At 34.7% G+C, this 26,165-nt stretch overlaps 1 protein-coding gene across 9 annotated transcripts in view; it reads left to right on the top strand.

Annotated features, from left to right (window-relative positions):
* CDC42BPA (CDC42 binding protein kinase alpha) overlaps positions 1-26,165 on the top strand; it is a 172,044-nt gene that overhangs the window by 119,930 nt on the left and 25,949 nt on the right. For 4 of the 9 annotated variants that reach the window (XM_087717867.1, XM_087717866.1, XM_087717865.1 and 1 more), the window contains exons 22-32: positions 3,432-3,470; positions 6,991-7,110; positions 11,904-11,984; positions 13,262-13,367; positions 14,552-14,688; positions 16,318-16,457; positions 18,508-18,589; positions 19,500-19,716; positions 22,746-22,808; positions 24,249-24,842; positions 25,897-25,994. In XM_087717867.1, the coding sequence (XP_087573993.1) occupies positions 3,432-3,470; positions 6,991-7,110; positions 11,904-11,984; positions 13,262-13,367; positions 14,552-14,688; positions 16,318-16,457; positions 18,508-18,589; positions 19,500-19,716; positions 22,746-22,808; positions 24,249-24,842; positions 25,897-25,994 (1,677 nt within the window). The remainder of the gene's footprint in view (positions 1-3,431; positions 3,471-6,990; positions 7,111-11,903; positions 11,985-13,261; positions 13,368-14,551; positions 14,689-16,317; positions 16,458-18,507; positions 18,590-19,499; positions 19,717-22,745; positions 22,809-24,248; positions 24,843-25,896; positions 25,995-26,165) is intronic. The other 5 variants (XM_087717868.1, XM_087717870.1, XM_087717872.1 and 2 more) reach the window with 3 other exon arrangements.

Raw genomic sequence — 26,165 nt, 5'->3', positions numbered from 1 at the left:
GACATTGCTTGGTCAAAACTATACCATTAAAATTGGCTTCTACAATTCTGCTTTTACTTTAGCTTAGGATGAGTGTGAATATATGTTTCATTCACATGCATGTCACTTTCTTAAGATTTTTTTTTTCCTGGTCAGTTTAAACTCATACAGCAGTGACAATTTTTTTATCAAATATATGTAGAATAATTATGTCAGTTGTATTGTAGATAAATACAAAATTTAGTGCTGTAGTGTTCCTATTTACAGTAACATTTTTCAATATGACAGTCCTCACTGTAAAGACACTGGAGGATACTGTTCACCATTTTTGAGCTTGGATTACAATTTCTGCATCATGCAGAAAATATCCCAATAGTTCTATATTCAAAATAATTTAACAAATACGCTATCACATTCTCAAAACAAAGGTCATACAATCCAGGTTTTCAGGAGACTGTAGGATTGGTTTGAAAAAGACAAATTTCTGATAGAATTCACTGAATTATGATTAGGTTCTTTCATATTAATGCTTCTGAAAACCTTTAATTCTAAAATAGGTAGATTTCAGTTGAAAATAGTATGCATCCTTAAGAAGTAATAAATAGGTTTTAGACGCTTTGTATGAATAAATCAATGGCTTTGTGTAATAATAGTAATGCTAGCCTTCAGTTTGCAGCAACAGCTTACCACAAAAGAAGCAATTTCTATGTACTCCAGATTTAAAATAGCTTTTGTGGTATATAAATATGGGTTTAAAAATTTATGAGCACATTCGTCAAAGTATTCAGATTACAAAACTAACATCATAACCTACAAGCATCTTTTTTCAAATAGTCCAGTGTCTTTAATTGAGAATAGCTCTGATTAATATATTTATTCTTAGTCATGTAGTCATGTTTATAAACTACTGTGATCTTTGTGTAATATTTAGTCTGAAAGCTTGAAAGTGATCTAATGCCACTCAATGAATCACATTGCTGAATAGAAATTGAACTTGGGTCTCATTCCCACTTTAAACACTACTTAGCCGGCTTATCAAAAGCAAAGCAATACTGGAACAAAAATAAGATATATTTTGGTTTTTTAAAATCATTAGTCTATGGAAATGTTAAATGTTTATGTTAAATTGTCAGATTTTCTTGTAGAACATTGTTGCCTTTCCTTCTAAGCTTTTGGGTCAGTAATTGGAAGAAGTTCTGCACCCTTAATATACCAGCCATCTTTCTTCGCTATTTAGGCAAGTAAAAATGGAAGAAAGAAGCAGAAAGGATCTAAGACTTACTGAGATCCTTATGCTCCCTTGAATTTTTTACCTAACTCGAGGGTCTTGTGAAAGACAATAAGAGAGAATTGTTTTAATATTCTCTTGTCTATAGCATTAGAAGTCCCAACATGCCTAACAAATTTGAATACTGACAGCTCTTATCTTCTGTTTTTAAAATAATTTCCTATAATATTAGATCATGTCTCCCACATTTCTGTAAGATGGAAATAGCCTTGTCAAACTAAACATCCTCAGTAGCTAAATTGAGTCTAAGCAAACTGTGTCCTACAACTTAGTGTAGTTTATTATTTATGTGTTGTTGTCCACAGAAGAGGACTAAATTGCCAAGTTTTACTGATCACCTGGACATTGTTGATTGCTTAGCAAGTCAAAATACTTGTGATAAAATGCTGTTATATGGCTTCAATCCTGCTCTAAAGATTTCTTATTTGTTTACCACAGTCAGAGTTGAATGACTATTTAGAGCTTCCAGGTTTATTGAGATTCATGGTTATGTTGCCTATAAAACTATATTGTCCAGGTACCAGAACTGGCATGGAGCTTGAAAGAACCTGTTTCCTGATTGTGACAGAAAAACACCCAACACCTTTGCAAAGTGGCTTTTTTGCCTGCCTGCCTGCCTGCCCACCTCCCTCCCTTCCAAAACTGCAGTTCTTCAGGCAAAGCAAAAAAAACCCTGTTTTATTAAGGCAGAGGTATCAAATCTTTATATAAGGTTTAGAAACAAATGGTACATACATTCAATATATGTGATGCATCAGAAAGCAACAAATTAAACAATAAAACCATTGATAAGATGTAAAAAAGGACTGATCCCCTTAAAATATGGCTTCTTCCCCACCTGTTTTGTTTCTTCAATACTTGTAACACCTCAGTGACTTCAGAATGGGGTTTTTTGCACATCAAAGGAAATTGCTTTGGCTTAAAGAAATAACATGGTTTCTTAAACTTCAAAAAGAGACACGGATGGCATGCCAAAATGCTAATACAGGTAGTCTTCAACTTACAACCATTTATTTAGGGACCGTTTGAAGTTACAATGGCACTGATAAGGGGCACTTGACATGTATTTATGATTGTTGCAGAGTCAAATGATTGCCATTTTGCAACCTGGCCAGCCACTTTCTGACAAACATAGTTAATATTGAAAGCCAGGTTAATTTAATGGCCATATTATTCATTTAATACCGTAATTGCATGAATCACTTAACAAACATGGCAAAAAAAGTAAAATCAGGCAACAACCTCCTTGCTTAGCAGTGGAAATTCTGTTCCAAAATGTAATCATAACTTGAGGACTACCTGTATCACCTTTATTAAAAGGCTAATAATAACAATTCTGTATAAACATATTACCTTACATAAGCTCTGAAAAACTAGATAATAAACACACATTGTTTCTTGCACTCTTAATAAAACTTTAAGATCTAATGTGACTCAGAATGAATTGCTGCATTTAATTTTTTTAAGTGTAAAGTAGTATTAGCAAAGATAAGAAATTATGATTCAGACTCCCAAAGTTGCTTTTTCAAGAGACAACTGGACTTTCTAGTTTTTCTTTGAAGGCATTTTGCTTTTCATCCAAGAAGCTTCTTTAGCTCTGACCATCCCCCCACCATCTTCCCATCATCCACTCAGAGCTGAAGAAGCCCAGAACGTCCAGTTGTCCTTTGAAAAAGCACCTTTGGGGAAACCATGACTAAGAATTTCCAAAGACATATGACTGAGACTGTAGTAGACAAAAAAGAAAAAAAATTCCCACCATTGAAGTCCTTAAAGAAGTTACCATTTTCTTTTGAGAAATCTCCACTGGCAGCTGTGAACAGACATTCATCGTAGGGTGCAGCATGGAAAGTCTGCTGCAATTCCAATGCAGTAATGATTGACTTGTATTCCTGATAATATTTGCATTTTTTTAAAAAGCAGAAGAGCATTTAATAAGAAATTATTTCATCTAAAATATATATATATTTAGACACATGATGTTTTAAAAATGATGTTTGAAAGTAGTTGTTTCTTGTGTCTTTATGTTTCTTCTGATTTATGTTATCATGATACACGAATCCTTGTCTTTACTATGCAAAATGATACCAAGCTCTGTACAGAAATGTGGATTGAAGGAATGTATCTTTCCCTTGTTAACCGTCTCCTCCTTTCTCTGTTAAAGCGCTCTCCCTCCTGTATTCCAGCCCACAAAGGCAGACGTGTAAGAGGATGTCTTGTTGTGTGTTGGCTTTTAGTTTGTCATATCATGGACATGGCTTTGCCTTCGTTCAATGTAGACCATTTTCCTTGATATTTTTATGGCTTGCATATTTACCTTGCTGCTTGTCTTGTGCTACTGCTTTTCTTATATTTTCCTTCTGTTTAATACTGTTTATTAAGTGCAAAGCTTTGAGAATGTGTGTGTGGTTTTATTCTGTTTTATGCTCTTGGCTTTAGGATGTCCCAAAAACAAAGCAAAATTAGTGTAAAATCCACCTGTTTGTTAAGATGATGGGGAGCAATTTTTAAATAATGGGTTTTACAGATTTTTTTTACAAATGACATAAATATGTTTCATATACAATTACAATGCTATGCTTCAATCTTAAACTTATTAGAGTACAAAGATTTAGCAAAACAGAAATGTGCCTTCCTAATCCATGTCTTCATTAAATTATGAGCAGGATTATCAATTCTGTCAAGTTAGTTTGGTTGACATTAAAAAGAATACCAAAGTCTTGACAAGAACCCATTTGTTTAATGTGATTAGTATTATCAGTCTGAGAACATTTTATAGTATGTTTTATAGTATGGTTATTGGTTTGGCAATGTATGCTTAGTCTAATGCACTGAATATTCCCTCTTCTCCTCCCTCTCCTCTTCCCCCTCTTCCTCCTTCCCTCCCTCCCTCTCTCCCTCTCTCTCTCTCTCTCTGTCTCACTCACACACACACACACACACAGAAAAAAGGGGGGAGAACAATCTGCAAATTAGTTTCTAAGCATTCAGAGATGTGTCTGTGTTTAACTGCATGTGTGTATTAGTATTCTTGTTGCAAAACATGCTAATGCAAACAAAATAACCTCATAATATAAAAAATCCACAGAAAGTATTTTAGAAGGCTTGCACAGTTACCTTGAAGGCTGGCTTTGTTCTCTATTCTTATCTATGCATGTACAACCACTTCATCTTGGTGGTGGGTCCTGTTTTTAATACTGGCTGTGCTTGCATACAACTGACATTCCTTAAAGAAGTCTCACCAAGGTCTCTAAAGGACATGGTTGCTTTAATGTTTCAAGGAAGGTTGCTTTGTTTAAGCTATCATGCTTTGTGATTCAACTAGCAAACATACCTAATACTCTTGCCTCATATTTTTCCCACCGCAACAAACACTTTCAAATATATGCTATAAGTTAGCTGCATACACGGACATACACAGACATCCTTGTGCTGTGTCCCATATTGAGCAAGCACTAGTATTCTGTGTTCTCAGACTGAGTTATACTAATCATCTATATCATGGAAAGATGGAGTATGTGTTTCAGACTAGATCTTGTCTGACAGACTTTCCTAAAACCCACCTTTACCTGTGCTAAGAACAGCAGTTTGCAATTAAATTACATGACAGACTATGTATTCTAGTCATTTCTATTTCCCTTCTGGTTTGGGTTTTTTATAATGGAAGAAATAAAAATAGCAAAAAGGCGGTGTTACCTCTGCTCCTCGGTGTGTGTCACATAATATTTTATTTCCTACATTCTTTGTCTGATATAATACCCAGGACAGATGGAAAAGATTATTGCTCCCTAGTGAGGTTTTCAATAAGGAAAATAAATAAAGTTCTCCCTGATGTTCAGAGAGATATAATTTTATATTTAATAATGGTGGAATCAAAGTATAGAAAAGAATTTCTTCAAATAATTGCTGCAGTACTTGAAATAGTTTATATGCAAGTAGCAAATAATAATATTGATGATCCTGTATCATTGATTATATTCTCTGCAAGTTGAAATGATATGAACATTTTATAAATAAATATGTCAGTTAAATAATGCTATGTCTATATTTTAAAAGAAGTGCTGAGCTGCATTCTGAATTTCAGTTACTGTTTGGTTTATGCTAGGACTTGCAATAAATAAGTGAGAAGTCAAGCATTATGTTCAACAAAATAAAAGAACACAAATTGATCATTCATTTGTTCTCTACTTATGGTTTATTCAGGTGGCACACACACAAATATGCATATACCTACACATTCAAATGTACACAAAGATTTATATGTACATGCATAAGGAAGATTCTTAGATATGTTTTGTCTGCTCTTTTTGTGTTTTCAGAACAACAAATCATGCTCTAAAAATTTTCTTAAACTTAAAAGTAGCCTGCTTTTTACAATATGATTTGTATGAATCCTATTCAGTACAAAATAAAATGCATAGCTAATGTAGGTTTAAAACAAAATACATTACTTGACTATTTTATGTTGAAAAACAGAATCATAAATAATGACACTAAACTAGAGGGAGGGAAAGGGAGGTTAGCTAGCTGGAAACCAACAATTAAACCAAACAGAAATCTTCCAAAAATATTATTTTTTCTTAAAAGATATTTTAATTAAACCAAAGCTACAATGTTTTGGCACTGTAGGAAAATAATGAAAATATGTTCTGTACAGCATTCTGCTTGTTTCTGTTAAAAGAAACAAAAGAAAATTTGAATCTATGATTTGAATGTTACTTTGTATACTTATAAAAATACATTTAAGATGTCACTGTCATCTTTAGAAATTTATCCTTTACTAGAACAAACCTGATCAGTGTTATTTTATATTGATAAGTGTGGGCTAAGATCATTTTATTAAACTATATTTAAAATGATTTATTTACTAATTAATTAGTATCATGATACTGCCAAGTATTGTGACTATTTATTAATAATCTTTCTAATATGTTTTATTATATTAAATTACAATTACTATACAAAAGTAGCTTCTAAAATGGTGTTTCAGATTATAAATCAATCAAAATATATGGAGTACTTGGTAGTTGTACTTCCAGATGTTTCATTATTTCCCAACAAATCAAAATCTAGCAACCTTATTTCTTATAATTGCTGTACACCAGAGGCCAACAAATGTAGCAATAGATTTAATTTTACATAAATTGACTTCATTATAACTGTTGAGAAATAAATGAGAGTATATTGCATTGAGCTTTACATCAATGCAATATAAGAGGAATTGTTGTTGTGCTGATATCGATATCACAGGTATTCAAATTTTCCAAACTATAGCTATGTTCACCACCTTAAGTTGACCAAATATTTATATATAATAAAAGGTGGGATAAACTAATAATGATTACCTTCCTTCTTTAAAAAATATTGTAGTGTAATTCATCTACATTTCTGTGTCACAGCAAGTGGAAGCATCTACTCAACATAATATTTGCATGATAGATCACTAGGAAATCTCAAGTTTGTAGAGTAGATTGCAATGTGTGGAAAATTTTTGAAAAAGAGAATGGTAAATGATTCTATATTGTTTCCCCCAATCTCTGTAAATCAGGAGCCAAACTTTATTAAAAGAGACTCTACATTTATGTTATTTGCATTTCTATATTTTTGAAAACTGGTACTTATCGAATGTGGCTTCTTAATATACTTTCCCCCTTTTTTTCCTTTTCCTTTCATTTTCCATTTCTTTTCTTTTGCTTCTTTCTTTCCTTTGGTTGTTTCTCTAGATTGATTCTGTTGAAAATTTTACCTTATCTAATACGCCTTCGCGGGATGAAGATATCAAGTATCATCTTCATTCAGGATCTAGGTCCCCTTCCACAGCTAGTGACATTGAACCAATTGAGGTACTCTCTCTTAGAACATTTCTTTTAGAATTGTCGGTCCCATAGCTCAGTGTCAAAACAACTGTGCAAATGTACTGCGGAGTAAGCTCAGTTGAATTAAGTGGGAATTATATTAACAAATAAAGGTTATATATTCATAATATGGTGACCATAACATTTTATCCTGGTGACTTAACTCATCCCAATGGATATTATTAAAATAATGATTGGTTACTTATTATTATTATTTATTTGTTATGGCCATACAGTCCTGCAGATTGTGGGTGACTTACAAAAAGAAAAAAGAAAAACTCCCAAAACAGTTTAAAACATAAATGCATATTTCCTGCACTAAATAATAATAATAATAAGAAACCACAGAATAACAACATCATAATATGGGCATTAATAATGGGCATTAAGCTCAGGTCTCGGACCAAAACCCAGATCTCAAGAGTTTTCCAGAACCTCAGAAGAAAGCTTGCCATTTCTATCACTTATAATTCATGAGTTAGAATATTTTGGCCAGTGACTCCTGTAGAGCAAAGAAAATTTAAAGCCATTGTTTTACTTTATGATTTTTTTTCCAATAAGCATATAGAGAACAATCTATGGCCATTATGGAGAAGCAGAGAACTTACCCGCTCTCATCTGTTTCTGCCTTTTTTGCACACTCCTTCATGTAGCCAGAAAAAGAGTTAAAATTATAATGCCCAGAGATTGTTAATTTTTTATAGCTTTTCTAGGATTTCATAATGATCATGGAAATCAAAAAACGCATTCGGGTAAGTAATTTAGATACCATGTGGAAAGTTAGCTGATTATGGAAATTAGCCTGAGGATGAATTGGTTTGGACATTTAACTAGATTTACCATAGTTGTTCACATGACATCTGATTAACCCAATAAGCCTATAAGCATACTAGGTAAACAGAGGCCTAAAATCTCATTGTCTTTACATAGCATATCTATTAAAAGAAGATTATTCCAATTATTTTACAAGTTTTTCAAGTCAGTCAAACACATAAACATGCTGTGTTTTGGAAGATTTATTTCTGTTTCATATGGAAAACAGATAGCCAAAGATAGATATAACAGTGTTTTGCTGTTTGCTTTGCATCTGAATACTTATATTAATAGAATCCATTGGTTCCTGAAAACACTTCTATGTCCGAGCACTAGTTCATATGAGAGAGGTATTTTACATACATATATATGTATGGGTCTTGGGGGCAGCTCCGATCACACTTTAAGTCCAAAACCCAGCCTGAAAATGGCGAGTGAGACTTCACTGAAATGTTGCCAAGACAATTTCAATCTTACAGGGCGGGGCATAACCTTTTCCTAGGGGGTCACAGCAAGATCGACAGCAGTTTACAACTTCCGCGACACCTCATTTTAAAGCCCATAAAAAACTGAATTGAATGAGCTATTAAATGTTAAATTTGCTTTAAGAATGGCTGGAAAATTCGATTCGGAAGAACAAAGGATCATTGACAGAATAAAATGCATTGCCTTTCGATTTTCGTCATTTTCACAGCCAAGAAACTGCATTGGGTTTTGAAGGATAAAGGGGAATCCTGGGATGGCAGTTATTTCCGTGAGAAAATTTTATTGGAGAATGTCATTCCATTTCTCAGTGATCCAGACAATGTCTTGGTGGTTGGTGAGGCTGTCTTTCTTCATGACAAAGCTCCTTGCATGCGTGCAAATGCGACTCAGCAATTGTTAAAGGAAAACAATGTCAAATTTTGGGGCAATGACGTCTGGCCGGGAAATTCGCCAGATCTCAATACGGCAGAGAACATTGGGGCCATAATTAAGGATGAAGTGGAAGCTCTGATGATTCAGGAGCAAGGTCAAAATCGATATTCGGTTGAAACTTTGAGAATGAATTTGGAAACTGTTGAAAAATCTGGAAAATCGAACGGAACTGTTTGAAGATTTGTTGTGTTCTTATCCACCTCGTTTGAATGCTGTTCGAAGGGCTAATGGTGGTCATACTGACTATTAAATCATGTCAATAAACTCGGTTTTTGATGGGCTTTCGAATGGTGTATGAATTATTTGTGTTGTTATTACAAGTGTTGCTGTGACCCCCTAGGAAAAGGTTATGCCCCGCCCTGTACATGGGAAAAGACCCGAATACAACAAGACCAGCATACCTACACCCGTGAAAATCTACAAACACACACACACACACACACACACACACACAAACTCACACCCAGTAACATACTTTAAATAGTACTGTACAAACAGAAAAGTGAGACATAGAAGTAATAAATAAATATATAAAATCATATGTAAATTATCCCTTGCAGTATGGGAACAAGATAAAACTATTCACATACACATACTTTCTAACATGTAGTTATATTGTCCATTATAGAAAGCAAATTGCCCATACAGAAAGCAAATACAGGGACAAAATAATATAGTACATTGTTGCTGTTACTTTCAGATATTACTTAACATCTTGAGTGAAACAATACTGTATTTCTTTTATTATTCTTCAGCAAGCTGCTAATTCCATTAGTTTTTTGCCAAGGAATTTACCATAGCTTTGTAATGTTCCTTGGGAAATTCCTTCTGGGATTCGGTGTCATCTTCTGTGATGTGATAGAAGCTAACTTCTATCACTTCTAACTTCTATATTCTTAAATATATGCTAACACCTTCACTGTGGAGCAATTGTTTTTGTGAAAATGACAACCATTTCAAAAATAGTTAGGATGTGGCATAAATGGTAGAATATACATCCACAATTCTAATTAAAATAATAATTTACTTCCTTAGCTTGCTAGAAGCACCATATAGTTGTCTCCTGATGTAGGATTGTTTTGTTACTTTTTGGATGGAAGCACTGATCTTCAGAATATTTCTTGGACTTTTCACAGAAACCTAATTTCATAGTCCACACGTCACATTAAATACTCTTTCTTTCTTGCATGGTTTGATTTTCAAATGTCACCAAAGTATTCAAAACTGGAATACTTCTTATATCTTTATACTGCAATTACATGCATGATTGCCTTTACTTTAATATAAATCATTGTTTTTAAAATTGTTGTTTCACAGTTGACAGGGTTTGCAATGTTAAACTATTTAGCTATTCTATGCTACAGTTCCTGAGGTTATTGTCCATTTATAGCCATCTCCCATTTGTATACAAACCATGCTATATAGCTGGTTTCTTTCCTATTTGTTTATTTTAGTAAATATTTAAAAAGAATAGAATCAAAAAGCAATAAAAGTAAGAAAAATAAAAAATAGAAAAAAAATTACATGCAAGATTAAATAAAGATGAAACTTTTATTAGTTTTATTAACTAGATTAGTGCTGCATATTCAAGTCTTCAGAACACTATTTGTCAAGTCAATATTCAAAAATTAAAAACAATATCCATTGTAATATGAATCATAAATTCAAGATCATTCTGATTTATGATTTTACATAAATAACCTGGTAACCACATGCTGTCACAATTGCCTGTAAATAGAAGGGCAGTTAAAAAGAATGTAACTATTTATCATGGCACATTAATATTGACCATGAGCTTGTCAACAGATACTCAAGCGTATTTATTTCATTGTATATATTATATTACATTATATGTACTATACTATATTGTATTTTAATATTTTAATTACTTAATACACATTTTTTCATCATGATAAATTAAGCAGTTTATAACAATGATAGTGCTTCAGAAAAGTTTGTGTTCCTTTGACAATATTTTTATTTAATAAAATAAAAGTGAAGTGTTACCAATTTGTTACTGGAACATGCTACTGACCTATATCATTTTATTAAACTCCTTGGCTACACTTATAAGAACATTTATTACACAGTTCTATTATATAAATGCCTTTCTTTAATAACTGCCTGAACTAGTAGATGTATGACTCAGGATTGGTACGGAGGTAGTAAGCCAAACATCAGCTTAATGAAGACAGTTAAACTAAGTGTGTGTGTTAGATAATTAACAAAACTGTTCAAATGTTGGAAAAATTGCTTCATGGTGCGTACTGCTACAAATGAAACATCTCTTCTCGAAAAACTAAAACAACTGTATGGTTGGAATGGTCAGCATGAATGCCTGAAAAGCTTTATTGGGTCTCCTCATGCATGTTGCATGGACAGCTGCGTTGCTTTGCTGGCAGCCCCAGGGCAAGTGCTGTTTGATTAACAAAACATTTTTTATTATATGCACATCCAAAAGAATAATCCTCAGAGTCACTATGTGAATGCTTTATGCCATTTTTCCCTCCATAGAGAGTCAGTTTGCAGTGGTAGTTAAGGTGCGGGGCTAGAAACCAGGAAACTGTGGACTTTAGTCCTGCCTTAGGCATGAAAAAACGTTGGGTAACTTTGGGCCAGTCACTCCTTCTCAGCCCAATTCATCTCACAGGATAGTTATTGTGGGGAAAATAGGAGGAGGAAGGAGTTCATCACCTTGAGTTGTATATTTTTGAAAAGTATATGAATAATATAATAATTGTTACCAAATAGTTGTGTATTTATGTGTCTATATTTGAAGCTTTTTCAGTAAACCAATTTCTTAAAGTACATTTACTTTGCAGTCAGTTTAGTTTTGTTAAAGGCTGTAAAGCATTTAAGTATGTTGCTTAAGTGAGGAAAATCTGAATATGTTACCCAAAGTAAATGCTTTTTTTAAAAAAATGCTACATGCGTATTTCAAATTCTTGCATATTTTTTGCACCAGTTTGCTTATATTAACATCATTTAAAAGTGGGAGTGTGGGGTGGTTAATATTAATATAAATTAATATTCACCATATATGTGCTCAGGTTTCAGATCATCCTCTGCGTCCAGTTCACACACCAACGATGAGATCACCATATAGTGGTTCAGGACTCTCTGTGCCAAAGGTATTCAATCAAATATTATGATTAGAAGCTATGCTAAAATCTTAGCCTATTCTTATACAGGTAGTCTTTCACTGATGACAACAGCTGAGCTTGGAATATTGGAATAAATCATTACGGTCGTAAGTTGAATCGACATGACTGGACTTGATGTTTGACCATTTTTATGACAGTCATTAAGCAAATCAGCACAGTAGTTAAGTAAATCATGTGTCATTAAGCGAATTGTGTGGTTGTAATTCCAAATACATCTTATCCAATGGAATGTTTTGCCAGAAAATAGCAAAAACTATTGTAAAATATGAACATGTGACACATAGGATGCTGCAACTGGTTATAAAAGCAAACCAGTTGCCAAGCACTCAAAATATGACTCTATGACCTTGGAGGCGGTATGACAGTCATAACTTTGAGGACATAACTTTTTCAAGTCAGTCATAATTTTGAACTTTCATTAAGTGACAAGTTATAAGTCAAGGATTCTACTTTGTTGATCCTCTATCATTTACTTATGAATAAGGATGCTGTTGTTAGTATCAGTAAGAACTAAACCTACTTTGGAAGAAACAATTCTATATGTTATGAGTGTTCAACTATTTAAAAAGGTCAAATGTAGCTTAGACAACATTTATTTCCTTATGCTAAATTTGAAGATTTGCTGTGTGATGGACTAAGTGTAACAAAAGGAAACAGATTATATAGTCTTTTATCATATGCCCATGATTTCTACTTCATTACAGAAATGAAGTAATTATTCTCTATTTGGTCAACATTACAAGGAGCAAAATGCTTTACTGATCATCTAATGGTCTTGAAAGCTAAAGTAAAACCCCCACATTTGTTTCTGCATAGTTTAATAATAAATGTTCTGACAATGAGTTTTCTGGTCCATTACATATTAATCTATTTTGCTATGAAAAAAAGAAATTTAAAACACAAGTTAACTTTTTTACCTGTTCCTTTTTTGGATAGTGATCCACTGATTTTGAACATTTATTTAATTTTTTTAGGCTGTTTCTATAAAATACATAAGATATAAAATTATTGTAAAGTTGCATACCTAACCATAGAAAATGATGGTTCTGTTTTCTGAATAGAACTGATTCTGATTAAACAAGTATATGATATAAGAATAGCTTGGAAATTATGAAACTGGAAAATAAACTCTAAATTTATTAGTGCAACAAAACTAAACTATTTATGTAATATGCAACAATTTAACAATGATTTTTTATTATAAAAGCGCTTATCATCTAATCATATTTCTATTTGTTTTACAGCCTAAGGCCCATCAGTTTGTAGTAAAATCCTTTAATACCCCTACCAAATGCAATCAGTGTACATCATTGATGGTTGGGTTAATAAGACAGGGCTGTACCTGTGAAGGTAATGTCTGGCATCTGTTTGTTTTTACAAAGGATTATATTTATTATGATAGTAATGATATGTTAATATCACTTTTAGATGTATTACACTTGTGGCAAAAAATGTGAACAACAGCTAGCTGTTTTAACTACCTTTTGAAGATTCAGGGACAAATTTCCTAGCTTAGTATAATACACTATAGTTGAATATGTCATAATACTGTTTTAGATTGGAGATTGCAATAGGTGATGCTGAGACAACCAGTGATCTGCAACATCACATTGTATGGTCCTTGGTTCTGATAATGAAATGTTTTTAAAAAGTACAGTGAAAACTCTGAGCATCTGTTTCATTGGCTTCAGTATTGAGAGGGTTTTATGATTGCTGAACCTTGTCTAAAACAAGGCTTTTTCAGTAAATGAGCAGCTGGGTCAGCAGAGTGAAATTAAGTGAAAATGGAGAAAGGACTTTAGCTTTCCATGTGTAGCAATCTCAGTTGTACTGAAACCATTAGAAGGTTGGAGAATATGATTAGATGAAGAGGCATCTGTTTATCAGACAATAATATTTATCACCCTACTTAGGACTCCTAGAAATTTCACGTACTACAACCTAGGTGGAGGGTGGGCTATCCATTTTATGAAACTTAACAAAATATTTTATAATGAACTTTTCTTTATGTATGTTCATTTTAGCTCAAGAAAGTAGAACTGATAAAGAGCGATGTGGAAGATATATATGAAGTAACATCTGATTCTGTTAAAAAGTAAATTTTTTGAACAGAAATTCAGTATCTCAGATGAATTAGACAATTAGTTTTATATTCATTTCTTATCCAAATTCATAAATTGCTCTTTATAAATTAGCAATTTAAATGTTACAGAAGTATAAACCTTCATCAGAACATATATATTTTGAATTTCTTTGAAATGGCTCGTTTTGGTTTAAATATGGCTATGGTTTTAATAGCCCTGAAGGTATTAATGCAGTGAACGGACATGTTTATCTATAGCAAATCTGGAATGGAAGTTTATAGTGACATGCATTTGCTGCATACCATATAGTAGACACATAGTTTCATTGGCCAAGAAAAATTGCCAGGGGTGTTTGAGCTTATTATTATTTTTCATATTATTAAAATAATTATTGCGCAATCAACAAGGATAGATGTACATTTTCATTACAAACACTGTCTTTCCTCCCAGTCTGTGGATTTTCATGCCATGTGACCTGTGCAGACAAAGCACCAGCAGTATGTCCCATCCCACCTGAACAGACAAAAGGTCCTCTAGGGATTGATCCACAGAAAGGAATAGGAACTGCTTATGAAGGGCATGTCCGAGTAAGTCTAAGAAAACCTGTGTTGTTTTTTGTTTACCATTGATATTCATAGGGTGGGTGGGTGGGTGGGTCTGAAATGAGAATTTGTTATCATTTTACAACAAAAGCTTGGAGATATTTAGAAAAAGCTAGGAGTTGGTAGTTTTCAGGGTACTTCCATATTGTCACATATTGTTATTGGTATTGCAATTTTGTACCAATTTGCTAATGTCAATCCTGTTGTACTTCATTATCCTATAAAGGTGGCCAGTACTCCCTCCAGCTGGCTAGTGGAAGGGCATGAAAAACATAATCAGCTAATACCCCAAACACTCATTGATTAATCTCCTGTTGTATTTGTTTTTGTCCATGGGAGAAAAAGAAATAAATAAAAAAGATTACATTGTATGGTTAGTGAAGATGATGCCTTCCAGAGTGACTGTAGAGGACATGAATTGTGGCACAACTCCAAAGTGCCTTAGCTGCAGAACAGAATAAGAAATTCCAAGAAATTGGATAAACTAGGGATTCCTCTCAGTGGGAACCACTTGCCATATACTTCCAGAAGAAATGCTACAACATTTTCACTGCAACAATACTCCTAGAATTCAAGCTGAGTTGTAGTTCATTTATTCAAGACCCATTTCTTTGTGGGAAGTCGGAGCTAGCATTGATCTCAGATCAATGTAATCTTGCATGTAGAAGAGGCATCATTTCTTCACTACTCTATTTGAAGGAGGACATGACCATTAAATCAACTTATTTTTATAGTACAGTACAGTGGTGGGTTTCAAAAATTGTTAGAACCTACTCTGTGGGTGTGGCCTCCTTTGTGGGAGTGGCTTGCCACCCATGTGACTGGATATGAAATTATGAATTAGTACTTAGGTCGGCCCAAGTAGCTATTCAAAAACTCTGGCATTGAAGCATGCAGGTCTTAAAGCTGTCAAGTTACAAGACCCTTGCACCCCTAACCCTTTAGAAAAAAAAACCTAGGGGTCTTCAAACCTGACAGCTTTAAGACTTGTGGACTTCAACTCCCAGAATTCCTCCTCCAGTCACGTTGGCTCAGGAACTTTGGCATTGAAGCATGCAAGTCTTAAAGCTGTCAAGTTACAAGATCCTTTCACCCCTAACCCTTTAGCAGTGGTTGATTTCAAAAAAAATTGGAACCTCTTCTGTAGGTGTGGCCTGCTTTCCGGGTCCGCTGGCGGAACCTTTTCTAACCGGTTCGGTAGATTTGACGAACCGGTTCTACCGAATAGGTGCGAACTGGTAGGAACCCACCTCTGGTACAGTAGAACCTCTTGTCACAACCATAATTCATTCCATAACTTTGGTCGCAAACTGATTTGGTCGTGACCCAAATCTAATTTTGTAAATTTGGTGCTTACAAAAAAAAAATGGTGCAGAAAGGGAAATCAGCCCGGGGAATTTTTTTTGAATTTTTTGGTCGGAACCCAATTTGGTCATGGTCAGAAGCATTCGTTATCAGAGGTTCTATTGTATAAATGTATATCTGATTGACTTGGTGAATGTTTTTTGTATAAATGTTGAAAGTACATTTTGCATATTATGCTTAGATGTTAACATTGTTTTCCGTTTTGATTTTATGTATTTAATTAAATTAATGTGATTAAATTTATTTTAGATCCCTAAGCCAGCTGGAGTGAAGAAAGGCTGGCAGAGAGCCCTGGCTATTGTTTGTGACTTCAAGCTCTTCCTTTATGATATAGCAGAAGGAAAAGCATCCCAACCCAGTGTGGTAGTTAGTCAGGTTCTTGATATGAGGTAGGAATGGCATGCTTTAATTTAATACCCAAGGCAGCAAGTGCTTCTCTTTTGAGACTCTGCCGGTATGAATAACATAAAAGTTGACCATTTTCTACAGCCTATCCTTTTCTGATAAGTTGTACTTAGAAGAACTTCAGCAGTAACTCTGGTAGAGTATGGAAATATTGAGCTTTAAATATGGTGGAAAATTATGGAACTAGAAGCTTTAAAATGTTAGCGATTGTTGCTTCAGGTAAAGAATCATATCTCTCTTTAAATGGATTTATTATTAGTGTATATTCATAATTGGTCAGTAGGACATCTTCTTTTTAAACACTTGCTAATTGCACCTATATAAAGTGGTGCTTAAAAGTTTGAGAACCTTTTTGAAATTTCAGTATTTCTACATAAATATGAACTAAAATGTGATCAATTATGTACACAAATTCAAAAACTAGAAAAAGAGAACCCAGTTAAACAAATGAGTCTAAAATATTACACTTGTTCATTGGATTATTGTGGAAAATGATCCAAAACCACATATTTTGGGGGAAGAATGTAAACCTTTGCTTTTAGTAACTGATTCTTGGGCAGCAATAATTTCAACTAAACCTTTTTGTTAATTCTTAATCAATAGAAGAGAATGTACTGTACGTAGCTCAGAGCTGAATTGTAGAGTCGTTAGTGCTCTTTGAGCTCAGTTGTTTGTTTTCAGATTGTTTATTACCCGACTAACTAACTGGTGTGCACTGAATCAGTGCATCATTAGTGCATTAACATCTGCAACCAAGCAACCTCAGAGAATGCTATAGACCCCATAAATGTCAATCAGTCCTGCCTATTTGTTTGGAGACATTTTAGCCCATTTCTCCCACTAGAGGATTTAGTATGCTTCCCCTCATTAACTACCTCCCTGAGGTCCTTCTACAACATTTCAACAGAATTTAGGTCAGGAGATGGACTTGGCCATTGCAAAACTCTCACAGCCGTCATCCCATTGACTTTAACACCTGATTATAATTTTCTCTTTAAATGAACTAATATTCCTAAAAATTTACCATATGATGCACCGGAGTATAAGACACAGCAAGGTTTCGAAAAGGAAATTTAAAAAAAAAGTTTTTGCACTCTGCAAACCTCCCAATCACTTTGGATTTTTTCTGCAATAAATAAATGAATAAGTATATATTTCTTGATTTGTTTGTTTAATTAGATTTCTGTACTATTTTGAGGTGTTGTATGGAGAACAGATAACATTTTAGGTCATGGGCAGCTATAGCAATATGATGAATAAATAGATAATAAATAAAATTCTAAAGACTTAAATAAATTTTAAGAGTTAAAAAATTACCGGTATTGAGTTGTTGCAAATAAAATTTCAAACTAAGAGATCAGATATCTTCAAGATAATAAAATTAATTTTGTAGTCTTTGGTGATGGGGATATATAAGTACAGCAACATTATTTTGAAAATTTATTTTAAAAGTTTATCGGAGTTTTCTGTTGTGACACTTCGAGAGGTCTCCTACTTGATTTATATCTCATTCTTACATTTTGCCCCCTTATACCAATAGAAAAACATTTTTACAAATGAATAGCAAACATTTATATGAAGAAATTATTTGGTACAGATATTGAGTGAATGTATTTATTTTTATGGTGAGCTAAATATAAAACATCATTACAACTCTATGTTGTGCTAATATGATTTTCTTCCAGAATAGAGGTCCTTAATTGAGGTCATGGGTTGCTTGGGGGTCTAGGTTGATTTTAGGGAGTCTATGGTTTTGAATCAGAAAAAAAATAATACAATTTTATTTTCAGTAATTTCTAATTTACGTTTCTATGTTACATATTTATCATTTTGAATATTTTGATAACTGTATTTGAGCATAATCAATTTCTTTTGTAAAACAATTTTTATTTTATAATTTAGATACATTTTTCTGAGAAGTCCATAGCCCGACTCTCAAAGATGTCCATTAGAGAGGGGTTAAGAAACTCTGCTCTAGAATGTGAATAGTTACTGTTCAAATGTAATAATCTCTCACTAATGTCTTTATAAAAGGGATGAAGAATTCTCGGTGTGTTCTGTTCTGGCTTCTGATGTCATTCATGCAAGCCGAAAAGATATTCCCTGTATTTTTAGGGTAAGTAATACCCTATTACAGTTGCAAGGGAAGGGGCGCAGTTGTCTGGGTTGGAGTTGCCTTATTTTGCGTGGATCTCCAATATTTGGCTTTGCCTGCCAGACTCCACTCCCCCTCCACAGCCCAAGTGGTTGGATTAACACAACACAGCTGGGCAGGAGGGCACGGATGGATGGATGGATGGATGGATGGATGGATGGATGGATGGATGGATGGAGAGAGAAGGGGGGAGGGAGATAGAAAGAAGAGAGAGAGAGAGAGGCAGAGAGAATGAATTAAAGACAGAGACAGAGAGAGCAAGAAAGAGAAACAGAGAAAAAGATACCCGTTTCCCACAGAAAAGAAAACATTGGGAGCCACAAAATCTGGGTAGGTGTGGCTGGGGGTGTGAGTGATGTCGAGTCCAATTTTGTGGCTCCCAATGTTTTCTTTTCTGTGGGAAATGGGTCCAAATGGCTCTTTGAGTGTTTAAGGTTGCAGACCCCCTAAGCTATCTACTGTTGGGACATGCAGCTGTAAAGGGTAGGCTTCATTATGGTCATATCTTTAAGACTAACTCTATACAAATTAATACATATTTTTAAATCAGATTTTATTCATAGTTTTATCCTGTCCATTTTGTCTTCATTACGATTCTTTTACAGAGGCTGATGCTCATTGTTTCATCATTGAGTAAACAGTGATTTGAATTAGGGTCATTTACTATGCATTTTTTAAATGCCTCACTAGCTTTCATTGGGCTTTTATAATTTATATTTGATGTTTACTTCTTCATTTATTTACTACATACTGTAGATAGTTACATTGGGGAAATCTTTTGAATATATTGAATAAATGTTTTTATTCAATAAATATATGTTATTTATCAAAGAATCTCATTTTTATTTACACATATCTGTAACATTTCCAGGTTTCAGCTTCTCAGCTATTAGCATCAAGTAATAAATGTTCAGTCCTGATCCTAGCTGACAGTGAAAATGAAAAGAGTAAATGGGTAGGAGTCTTAAATGAATTACATAGGATCTTAAAGAAGAACAAGCTCAAAGATCGCTCAGTCTACGCTCCCAAAGAAGCATATGATAGTACCTTACCCCTTATTAAAACTAGCCAAGCAGCAGCAATTATAGGTATGTATTTTTAAAAACATTTTACAGATTTCTTGTTTTAATGAAGTTTTAATACGTACTTGGATTTTGAAGTACCCCCATTTGCATGGAAGGGATTTGGCTTTGAATTTAAGAAAAGATAGGACAAAATTATAAACACAAAAATAAAGTTAATCTAGAAGCACTAAATCCAGTGAAATCTGCCCATCCCCCTAACAAGTGTGTGAAACACATTCAATATGCACTTTCTCACACACACATGTAGATCTTCCACAAGTCTTGTTCTAAAAAAGGATAGGCCAAGGACAAAAAAGTAAATACATATTAATTGAATGACTAACGAATACAATGGTACCTTGGTACTCATCCTTAATTGGTTCCGGAAGGCGTGATTACTACCAAAAACAATTGAGTACCAAACAGATTTGTCCCATATGGTATAATATAGTCAGTTCACAAGGCAGCCGACAAGTTCTAGTTTGTGCATTGAGTACCATACAAACAATGAGTATTGGGACAAAATTTTCAGGTGAAAATGAGCTGAGTATCAAATTTGATGAGTTTCAAAGCAGTTGAGTACCAGGTACTACTGTATTAAAATGTATGGCCTGGAAAATATAATATCCCATTTTAAAACATGATTTTCCCATCTATGTATATAAACCATTCTGTGCATTCACACGCATAGCCCTCCCTTCTTCCAACAGGTACTGGAGGAAAAAAGAACGGGATGCACTGAGGAAAATATACAGTATTAGGGAGGGAAGCATAAGGGAAAATATAACTATATGGATAAGTAAAACATGGAAGAAGTATTTGACTAGTGTTGAAAGAAAAAAAGAGAAGCTGTTTCTAGGACTTTAAAAAATAGTTAAATTCACCAAGCAGCATCCCATTCCAAAACACCTGGTAATCTTCAGATGTCTTTTTGCTCAGCAAATGTAAAATTATTCTCTGCAAATTTACAAATATTTGGAGAAAAAAATCTTGTGTTTTGTCAGATAGGTATGATAATATAACCTCACAAGCCTCTGTATTAAATATTTTATAAAAAGGAAATAAAATAGAGAGAGTCCTCGACTTAGATTTAGGTATTTTTTAGGTATTTATTGGGATTTATATGCCGCCCTTTTCCCTGAGGGGACTCAGGGCGGCTTACAACCACAGGGGAGGGGAGGTGCAAGGTCAAAACAAAACAATATGTGAACAACAGAAAAATAATAAAACCCAACTTTCATTCAGCAATCAAACACTCGGGCGGGTAATTAGGAGCCTATCCCCAGGCCTGCTGGGAGAGCCAGATCTTGAGGGCTGCGCGGAAGGTCTGGATAGTGGTGAGGGTGCGGATCTCCATGGGGAGCTCGTTCCATAGGGTCGGGGCAGCAACAGAAAAGGCTCTCCTCCGTGTGGTCGCCAGTCGGCATTGACTGGCAGATGGAATTCGGAGGAGGCCCAGTCTGTGCGATCTAATTGGTCGATTTAGGGAGGTAATCGGCAGAAGGCGGTCTCTCAAGTACCCAGATCCACTACCATGGAGTGCTTTAAAGATGGTCATCAGTATCCTGAAGCGCACCCGGAGACCAACAGGTAGCCAGTGCAGCTCGCGGAGGACAGATGTAACGTGGGCGAACCGCGGTGCGCCCACTATCACTCGCGCGGCTGCATTTTGGACTAGCTGTAGTCGCCGGATGCACTTCAGGGGCAACCCCATGTAGAGCCCATTGCAGTATTCCAGTCTAGAGATCACAAGGGCTCGAGTGACTGTTGTGAGAGCCCCCCGATCTAAGTAGGGCCGCAACTGACGGACCAGGCGAACCTGGGCAAATGCCCCCCTGGTCACAGCCGACAGCTGGTGATCAAGAGTCAGCTGTGGATCCAGGAGGACTCCTAAGTTGCGGACCCTATCTGAGGGGTATAGAATTTGACCCCCCAGCCTAAGCGTTGGTGTATTAGCCAAATTATTGGGGGGGAAACACAACAGCCACTCGGTCTTATCCGGGTTGAGCACCAGTTTGTTAACACTCATCCAGTTCTTAACGGCCTCCAGACCCTGGTTCATCACGTCCACGTTAGAGTGAGAACATCACTGACTTATGACCATTTTTCCCACATATGACCATTGCAGCATCCTCATGGTCATGTGACCAAAATTTCGATGGTTAGCAACTGGTCGTTATTTCTGGCAGTTGCAGTGTCCCTGGTTCATGTAAACAATCTTTGCAACCTTCTGTTAAGCAGAGTTAAAGAGGAAGCCAGATTCACTTAACAGTCAGGTTATTAACGTAACAACTGCAATGATTCACTAACAGCTGTGGCAAGAAAAGTCGTGAAATGGGACAAAATTCACTTAACAAATGTCTCAATAACATAAATTTTGGGCTCAATTGTGGTCGTAAGTCGAGGACTATCTGTATAAGACTAACAAAACAACAAATCTATGCTTATCACTCAAAATTAAATTAGGCTTGCTTCTAAGTAAATGGGCAACTTGATGTATTAGATTTCAATTCCTGTCGATTCTAAGCAAAGTGTCCAATAATAAACAAGCATTGGAACTTAAAATATTGGGAGGTATCTGATTACCAGTCCATATAGACTAAATGGCCAAGATAACATATGACCTAATGGAAAACTGGTAATTTATGGAAGGGAATAAAAATAAAGATAATGAGAGGTATTGTGAATTACAAAACTATTCAATGTGATAAAAAATGGAAAACAAAATGGAAAATAATTTATGAGTCAAATGAATTCTAAAATGTTTGGAAATTGTATTTTTCTTTGATCTATAAATGTGTACACTAGTTAAAATTGTGCATTAATTTTCTATGAGTTCATTTTTACCTTTACCTTTTTACTTTGAATTTTGAATATTTATGTAGTTTAGTTATTACAGAAATCCCAAGAGATTTTTTCCCATTTTCATTTAAAGGCAAAATGAAACAATAATGGTATCATTACACTTAATATTAAATTGGCTTCAACTATCCTGGCATCTGATACTTGCTTTTCCTTACACAATGTGTATTTCACTTTTTTTTCTTTTTCAGATCATGAACGAATAGCTTTGGGCAATGAAGAAGGGTTATTTGTTGTTCATGTTACAAAGGATGGTAAGAATATTAGATTTATATTGGAAAAGTGAAAATTCAAATAAGATATATATTTTTATTTCATTCAGTGTAGCCTAATAGTTATTAAGGAGGCTCATATTCAAATCCACTGTCGGCAAAGGAAACCTACTCAGTGACTTTGAGAAAGTACTTTCTGATTACTGATATTTTTGTGGTGGGCATTCAGCAAATCTTTTCCCCAGTAAGCATTTTTGCAGAAATTGACAAAAAAAAATTGCAAATTGTAGTCAGGTGACGATAGGATGCTACAAATGGCCATAAAGATGAGCCAGTTGCCAGTCATTCCAAATGTAATTCCATCGTAACTTCAACAAGTCATAAATAGCTCTGAAGATACCTGTCATAACTTCCAGCGGTCATTAAGGAAATGGTCATAAGTTGAAGGCTACCTGTACTTAAAAACTCTTCAGTCTGTGGTATGTCAGAAGATTGGAACTCTAGTTTTGCCTTTATTTGTTTATTTATTCCGTATATATGGATACCCATTTCAAGTATATGGGCAGCTGACAAATATTATTGCTGGTTTTTTTATGAGGAATGGAATGGTGCTTAATATGAATATTTCATTTCTAATTGTGTTTAATCTTTCACCTAAAATCATTAAAGACAATTAGAAATGAAATATTTAAAACACATAGATAAAACTAAGTGTAACTTATGCAATTCTGCAACAACAGGCACAAACTCTCTAAATATAATATGGTTTTGTCTGACAGTGGATAAATGACATAATATTAATAGGTACTATACAGAACAGGAGTGTCAAACTCAATTTCATTGAGGGCTACTTCAGGATTGTGTTTGACCCGTGGGATGGTGGAGGAATGGCCAACTCAACATCACTTGTGTCGTTGAGGTGGCCCGCGTGCTCTGCCAGGGAAAACGGAGCTCAGGACCTCCCGAGTTCCATTTTTGCTGGCAGAAGGTTACAGGAGGCCGTCCAGCCAAAAACTGAGATTGGGGGCCCGTTTTCACTGGCAGAGGCACTGAGGGTCAGTCCTTTGCTCTTTCCAGGACCGCCTCATGGGCCGGATCTGGCCTGGAGGCTTTGAGTTTGACACCCCTCATATAGAACATAGAAACAAAGGATCCACAAGGAAGGCAAGGGAGGCAGTGTAAAGAATGTAGAACTGACTTTGGGAAAAGAAGGTACAAAGTTCCTGTTTGAGGACACTTGAATAGACTCCTATTCAAAGGTAATTACCCTGATAGAAAAAAGGGCAAACAAACTTTTTAAAATGCAAAATACATTGATTCTTAAAAAAAAATATTGGTGGGAAAAAAGCATTTTAGAAAAGTAAGTTTATACTTTTTATTCCAGAAAAACCAAAGAGATTTAATAAGCAAGATGGATTCTATAGCCTTGAGCCCACTCTTTATATTTCAAGACCATTTCTTGCAACCTTTTATATTTTGCAGAGATAATTCGTGTTGGTGACAATAAGAAAGTTCATCAGATTGAGCTCATCCCAAATGAACAACTTATTGCAGTGATTTCGGGACGAAACCGTCATGTACGACTATTTCCTATGACAGCTCTGGATGGTCGAGAAATTGATTTTTATAAACTGGCAGAAACTAAAGGTTGCCAGACCATCGTTTCTGGACAAGTGCGCCATGGAGCCCTTACTTGCCTGTGTGTAGCAATGAAAAGACAGGTCCTGTGTTACGAGTTAAATCATAGCAAAACACGCCATAAAAAAATAAAAGAAATCCAAGTGGCTGGGAATGTCCAGTGGATGGCTATCTTTAGTGAACGGCTTTGTGTTGGCTACCAGTCAGGATACTTAAAGTACTCTTTGTATGGAGAAGGAAATCCACATAGTTTGCTTCATCCAGATGACCACACACTGTCGTTCATTACACAGCAGCCAACTGATGCCATCTGTGCTGTTGAAATCTCAAATAAAGAATACCTGCTGTGTTTTAGCAGTGTAGGGATTTATGTGGACTGTCAGGGTCGAAGATCTAGACAACAAGAACTAATGTGGCCTGCAACTCCTTCTTCTTCCTGTAAGTTTCTGCCATTACGTTAATTAAGTAAAGGATTGTTTTTCCTCGTGGCTTGATGGATATACACAGAATTCAGTTAATAACCAGTTGTAGGAGATGCGATACTGAAACATAAATAACTTTTAAACTACGTGCTATGATAATAATCCATTTGGTATAATATTGTAATGTTACAGTTCTATCCCCTCTTTCCTTCTTACCCATCTATTTCCTCTTCATTTATTTTTTAGCACTAATATTATTTGGCAAGCCATGATGACTTTCCTTCTAAAGAAGAATCATAGATTTTGAAATAGTTCTCTGCTTTGGAGGCACCATGCCATGCATCATGGGAACTATTATATATTGTTTCTAGACTTAATGCAAGGAAAGTCCTATTGATATAACTAACTATAGTTACTACAGTTGAAGTTGTCAGTAAGATTAGTGATAAAAGAGCATATTTAATAAATAGCCACTGGTGATAGGGGTGTTCTGCTAATAGGAAGATGCTAGAAGTTGCGGTATTAATTATTCTGCATTTCCTCAATTCTTCAAAAAATATTCATAACCTCAGAAAACACCCCCTTGTGTGTGGGGGGGGTGTTACAAATGCACATACAAACATTATTACTATTATATCAATCTATATCAGAAGAATTTGATTTATTTTGTTAATAATAGTACTAATTATTAATTAGTAGTATTGCTATTACTAATAATATTAATATATGATTAGTATTTAAAACTGTTTTGTTACTCAGCTAGTTAATGGTTTATTCTTTTTTTTCCAAAAGCTTCATTTTAACCTTTTAATATAGCTATTTATATAATGTGAACATAATGAGTGGCGGTAAGGTTCTCATTGACTTACAGCTTATTTTCAATAAATATTAAACAGATAAGTAAACATCAATAAAAAACTAGCCTGGTTTTCAACTGTAGAAAATGTACTTCTAAATTAACTACAAAAAAATATATGCTGAAAAGTGACTTCCTTACCTTCCAATTTTCAACCCAATCCAACGTATGTCCATAAGGCATTATCCAAACATATATCTGTGTTTCTTTCTAGGTTACAATGCACCATACCTCTCAGTTTATAGTGAAAATGCAGTTGATATATTTGATGTGAACTCAATGGAGTGGATTCAGACCATCCCCCTCAAGAAGGTAACTAATGAATTACACAGTAAATTAAACAGTTTGGATAGGTTGTTCATAATATAAATTAAAATACATATTGATTACCGTCTGGATTAAAATATTATTCTAATAAACTAGGAAGGAGGACATCCACCCACTAATTAGGTATGAAGCAACCACTCACTGAAGCTGCTGTTT

This window comes from Thamnophis sirtalis, unplaced genomic scaffold, assembly GCF_051295495.1.
Source record: "Thamnophis sirtalis isolate CommonGarterSnake01/CBP01778 unplaced genomic scaffold, rThaSir2_p1.2 scaffold_6, whole genome shotgun sequence".
Classification (NCBI taxonomy): Eukaryota; Metazoa; Chordata; class Lepidosauria; order Squamata; family Natricidae; genus Thamnophis; species Thamnophis sirtalis.
This window is presented reverse-complemented; position numbering and strand designations above follow the sequence as displayed.